Source organism: Barbatula barbatula (assembly GCF_947034865.1).
Source record: "Barbatula barbatula genome assembly, chromosome: 4".
NCBI classification, from domain to species: Eukaryota; Metazoa; Chordata; class Actinopteri; order Cypriniformes; family Nemacheilidae; genus Barbatula; species Barbatula barbatula.
Genome location: NC_136768.1, coordinates 7,558,615 through 7,564,158, shown reverse-complemented (window position 1 = coordinate 7,564,158; position 5,544 = coordinate 7,558,615). Strand labels below are relative to the sequence as shown.

The following is a 5,544-nucleotide window of genomic DNA, read 5'->3' as shown; positions in this document are numbered from 1 at the left end:
AATGCCCTCCCAGAGATACATATTTTGCTTAGAAATTATAAAATTGAACGAGCAGATGTCCAGTCCCCAAATTTTCATTATGGTGGTTCTCATAAAATGATCATTACTGCAATAGCAAGTATTTCATTTCTAACTACTTTAAAAAAAAGTTTTTATTAATTACAGATTTGTTTGCTTTACAATTTTAATGATGACGAAAAAAATGTAATGCGTTTATAGGTACACGCCATGAATTCGAGTTCCGGTCAATACGGTTCACAGATCTCAATTGTTAAATCCAGAATTTCTTTTGAAAAAATACTTAGTTACTGTGGTGTCATCATAGATGTTCTACACGTTTGTATGTTTTTGTGTCTGTGGATCTCTGTGTCTGCTTTTTTCAGGAGTATGTAAGCATGCGTGTTGCACACAGGAGCCTCTGTACAGCATCTGTGTAAAGATAGTGAGAATGCCGCACTATCTCTTGGCCTTCAACACTCATGTCCTGTCTGAGCATGTGCAGAAATGTGGAGTGGAACTCGCTGCCCTCGGCCAGCTCAGGAGAGAAACAGTCATCGTGCTCTTTCATCTTCAGACGTTGACTCCTTTGAGCACCCAGCAGATGTAGAGACCACGCTTCCTCGGCCACAGGCCCCGCCTCCAACTGCTCACATGCCTTTAAGAGGATGTTAAATATAAGGTACCTGCCTACCAGGAATACGGCCTATAGATATGAATAAGGTGTCCGTCTTTACATACATACCTGAAGAACAAGATGCTCTTGTCCACATTGGGAGTTCCAGCGGCTCCAGGAAAAAGCCATTGCTGAGGACATTAGGGCCATTTGTTCATACACTGTGTGTTCTATTAATGGGTCCTAGAGATGAAAAATCAAATGACAAAAATGATAGATTATCAGAAATATATTCACTTTATCAGGAACAAGCATTGTAACTATTTTATTTGCATAATGTGCTTTGCTGTATAAACAAAAAGTAAAGCAAGTTCCGGCATTACCTTTGAGTTGATGCTGACATACTTGTCTGAATACTCGTTCACAAAAATATTGATGCCGGCTCTTTTCATGGCCTTCTGGAGTGCTGATGGACTCATCCATTTGCCCAACAGATGATCCAGTTCCTTTGCATTCTCCACGTGCAGCATGCACTCCTTCCCCTAAAAGACAAACCGTTTTGTTCATGTTTCTTGTAAAAACAGTCAAATGTAAATGTATTTTCGTATGCATGCATGCCATACAGTTAATCATTGTACACTTGTGACTGTGAAATCCTGCCTTTAGTTTCAGGTTGTTTTAATTCAAATTCATCTCTAAAGCTTATGTGATATAAATAACTAAAATACCGTTATTGAAGGTATTATATTGGTCTTATTTACATTTAAAAGTAATCTTAGGAATATAACTTGTATCTTGCCTTGACAGTAATGCTGATTTCAATCAGAGCTCCAATGATGGTGAATAGTGCCGAGTCTTTCCTCAGCGGCCTCAGTTCCCATGACTGAAACGGCATGTTCGCGTAAACCTCCTGCAGTAACGTGAAGGTGTAGAAAGCGTTCATCTGAAAGGAGATGCTGTGGGCCTCTGCATCATAAGACGTCTCGGAGATGCAATCTGTTCTCCAGTGTTGACCTGCCGCGACCCATAAGAAAGGGTTTTAAAGGAAAATGCAGAAAATTTGGCAACGGTTTATTCTGCTAGACAGTGCTTCGAGGAACACCGTGTGTATACTGTGTAAACCGTAAACTATCACCGATAGGATCCCAACGTGCCACCTGAGGCTCCTCCAGGAACATTACAGAGTCCGGTAGAGTTACAGTGACCCCTACTGGGGCACTGTTTTCATCCAGCCTAACCGAGGTAGAACTTTGAAAACCTGACAGCTCTGGGTAAGGGAAGGTCTGGAGACCGGTCTCCAACAACTGCAAATAAACACACAGACAGCTTATTCACATCTGTCTCTTATAGACCGGTTCATAGGATGCGTGCGCGCCCCTGACCCGCAGTTAAATTCTGGTTTGTTTTTGGCTAGTGTCTAATAATATTAATATAACTATTCATATTTTATTTAATTTTGTTAATGTTATTTGGAATAATGATTTCACTGTATAATATTTGTATTTAATAAACGATTTGTTGAATTTTGTTGTATGTTAATTTTATTAAATGGACAATATGTTGAATGGGTCCTGTAGTTTTGCCGCATTTAAACAAACTGTATGGTACATTGACATCTAGCGGTTCTTCTGGGTTTCTTTTGATTGTTATCAAAAATAATCTACAACCACTCTATGGTTTGTGAATGATAACCGAAGTTAAGTTGGTGTCACAAAGTGCGCATGCTTAGATATCTTGTCTTAAAAAACATAAACGTTACTAAGCTATATTTTTTATTTATATTAAGACATCTTATGACTCGCCTCTCTCATTTCCCAACCCTTCACTATATGAGACTGGGGTGGAATATGGAAAACATCAAAGTAGAAGACTCCTCCCAGGGGTGTGTATTGCTGCAGGTCCACTATATGCACTTCAGAGCTGTCAATCACAGGTTCGGGTGATGGGAGGGAGCCCTTTTGATCTTGACAGAATGAAGCAATACACCATTAGAGGTCACGTTCATTTTTGTTTGGTTAAGAAATGAAGATCAGAAAGTGGATGAGGTAAAGGTGACATCAAACCAGTTGCAACTGCCGTGGTGATTTCCTCTGCCGTGGTCTCCGTCTGACCACTTTCTCCTCCTAACAGCTTTATCGAAGAGCCTTTTCTTCCCTGCTTATTTGAGTTCACACTCGCAGCACTCTGACAAACAAACACATACACTGTTATGTTAACACGGCAACAAATCTCACTCTAAAACAAGCACTACATCATTTTTAATCATTACCTTCCTGCTCTCTGATCTGACCGATTTCTGTTCCTCCTCCTCCTGCTTTTGGTTTGATGCTTCATCTTCCTCCAAGTTGTCGACCTGTTCTGCTATAGGGATTTCGATCGGAGGTGTTCCAGCGCCTCTCAACATTGACTTCCTATTCTGAATTTGTTCTCGCTCACTATAGTGGGACAGGTGGTCATACCGTGTGTGAAGGATCCTGACGGCGACGCCACTCACTGCCAGTGGCTTCGGCAACTCAAAGCCCAGACCCGCCTCGTGGAACTGAACACCTTTGTTTCTAAAAATGTGAGAAATCAAATGGTGGGTGTTTTTGTCTGGATTATTACAAAAATGTGGACATGAAGAAAGACAAACCTTGATTTTTTTATGAAGTTTGCCCACAAACAGAGAGTGGTGTTTCCATCCTGGACAACAGTCTGCATGTTGCCGGTTTCGATGTCAATCTGAGATTTTGCGCACTAGATGGCAAGCAAAAACCCGAACATTATACTGTATCTGATCTGCGATAGAATGGAAATGAGCTTGTGAAACAGCAAAACTCTCACCTTTAGAATCTCCTCTGTAGCCTTATCCAGTTTACAGTGGATGCATTTCTGTAAAGTCAGAAGTGTTTCTCGATACTGTTGAGCAGCACGGGGCTCTGGACCGTCACTCAAAAGAAAGTCCAGTTCGTCTGTAAGCTGTGCAAAAGAAATCATTTGATATTTTCTCAAGAATGTAGGCTGTAAGTATATAATAAACTATATAATCCAGAATGCTCACCCGAAGAGCCAGAGCACATTTCTCCAAGACCGGCTGGATTTGAGTTTCGGAGTCCTCCCTCCATAAAGTGATAAAGGAGTTGATTTCTGTTTGCACTGATGGATCTGGACTGCCATCGCAGCGCATGTATCGATCCCACTATAGACAGCATACATCATCCAAAAACTATAAATCAACGCAGGTGCCTATTTTGAATAAAGCGAACCAACGTTTTGAGTAGGTGGTGTTTCAGATGTCTTGAAGAGACCTCGTACCTTCGCTTTCTCAGTGCATTCAGATTCCCATGAGATGACCGCTGTGTGATTCTCATCTAAGATGTGGCGCAGTTCATTTAACTCGTCTTCTCTGCGTTCCCTGTCCTGTGGAACGCACATTAAGACATTGATCAATCATACTCATAAATACAGTACAGCTCTACTGCAAGCTGCAGGAATATTGCTTGAATGATAAATGATAGTAGACCTTTAACTCAAGTATCTCTTGTTTCTCTTGCTCGATTCGCTCTCTTTCCAGTCTCTCCTGTTCCTCGCGCTCAGCAATGAGACGAGCTTCTTCTACACAGGCAAACTTATGAGCATTTCGAAACTGTATATTTTGTAATACAGAGATCAAACCTGAATCTTATTGTTTGACTAAGTTCCGTGTAGGTTATTTAAGCTGTGGATGTGTTGGACTTAATCAACGAATGCATGAATCTCTGTTCTCTTGCAGGTTTACCTATGTCTCTCTGTTTCTGCTCCTCTGCTTCTCTCTGCAGTCTCTCTTTCTCTGCCTTGCTGATCCGCCCTCCTTTCTTCGCAGACTGTGAAGCAGTAACCATTTATTTAGAAAAAGTTTATTAACATCGTTCATTTTGCCAACGGCTTTACTGCATGATGTCAAACGGCGTACCTGTCTTTCTTTGGGTGGCTGTTAAAAGAAAAGTTTGAAGAACAAAGTGAGAAGTAAATCAAGTATTATCAAGTAAATATGTTTCACTTAACAAATATCTGTATCCGAAAGACTTGTCATTTAAAGAAACATGCGTTTGTTGAGATGATTTGGGCGTTTGTTTAGAAACATCGACTCACCATGTTCGCGAGCTCTCATGTAGCGGCTAAGCGTCCTGTCACCAAGGCAACGGCGCATGCTCATTGATAAGCTTGCGAACTCGGGAAATAAGCCCAAAGACAAGACCAACAAATATAAAAACAGGCAAACAAACCAATAATAAACCCCACATCGAAACAGTATTGGAATATTGGTGCTTTTCTCAGTAACAAAGTATGAAAGCGTATTATTGTATGAAAGCGTTTTGTTACTGCCCCCTGGTGGTTCTAACGACGGCGCAATAACGCACAATAACACAAGATGGCACGAGAGTCGTGTTCGCTTATACAAACAACACATAATATTTGTATCTGCACAACACCGCGTTTGTTTAGTTGTTTTAATGGCGTTTCGCGTACTATTTATGGATGTTTGTGATGTCTCTGTAGTTTTAAGAGCCTAACTGACATCGCGTTCATGTCACTTGAAGACAGAAATGTGACGGTCGTGTTATTTACAAATATTGCGTTTTAATTAAACCCACTTTCCTCGTCTATTTTGAAGTTGAATTCCTTATCCCAAAGACATTATTTGTTAGAGTAAAGGTTACACGTTATTGTTACACTGTCAAAGGAAAATCGCAATATAATAGTTTAGTTGTATTATTACTTGAAGTTGTGTATGTCATGTCCTCCTAATTTGCTTTACAGTGGCAGCAGGTCGAGTCTTGTTCAGAAACATGAACACACAGTGGTCCCTGAAGATGTACACAGTCATTCAGAAGGTGGGCACCTGTCGTGATATTATTAAACTTTTGCCATCTTCTTGACAGTGATCATCGTCTGTGTCTTATATTTGCGTG

At 40.6% G+C, this 5,544-nt stretch overlaps 1 protein-coding gene across 1 annotated transcript; it reads right to left on the bottom strand.

The window, feature by feature from the left end:
- Window positions 1-379: 379 nt before the first annotated feature.
- dnai7 (dynein axonemal intermediate chain 7) lies at window positions 380-4,473 on the bottom strand (the record flags this gene model as incomplete). The annotated part of the gene is made up of 14 exons (XM_079454389.1): window positions 380-655; window positions 743-856; window positions 997-1,155; window positions 1,413-1,627; window positions 1,749-1,917; window positions 2,416-2,576; window positions 2,677-2,797; window positions 2,883-3,168; window positions 3,246-3,349; window positions 3,437-3,571; window positions 3,654-3,791; window positions 3,908-4,012; window positions 4,116-4,207; window positions 4,371-4,473. 14 exons carry the CDS (start codon window positions 4,471-4,473, stop codon window positions 380-382), a joined length of 2,178 nt encoding a protein of 725 aa, XP_079310515.1.
- Window positions 4,474-5,544: the final 1,071 nt, after the last annotated feature.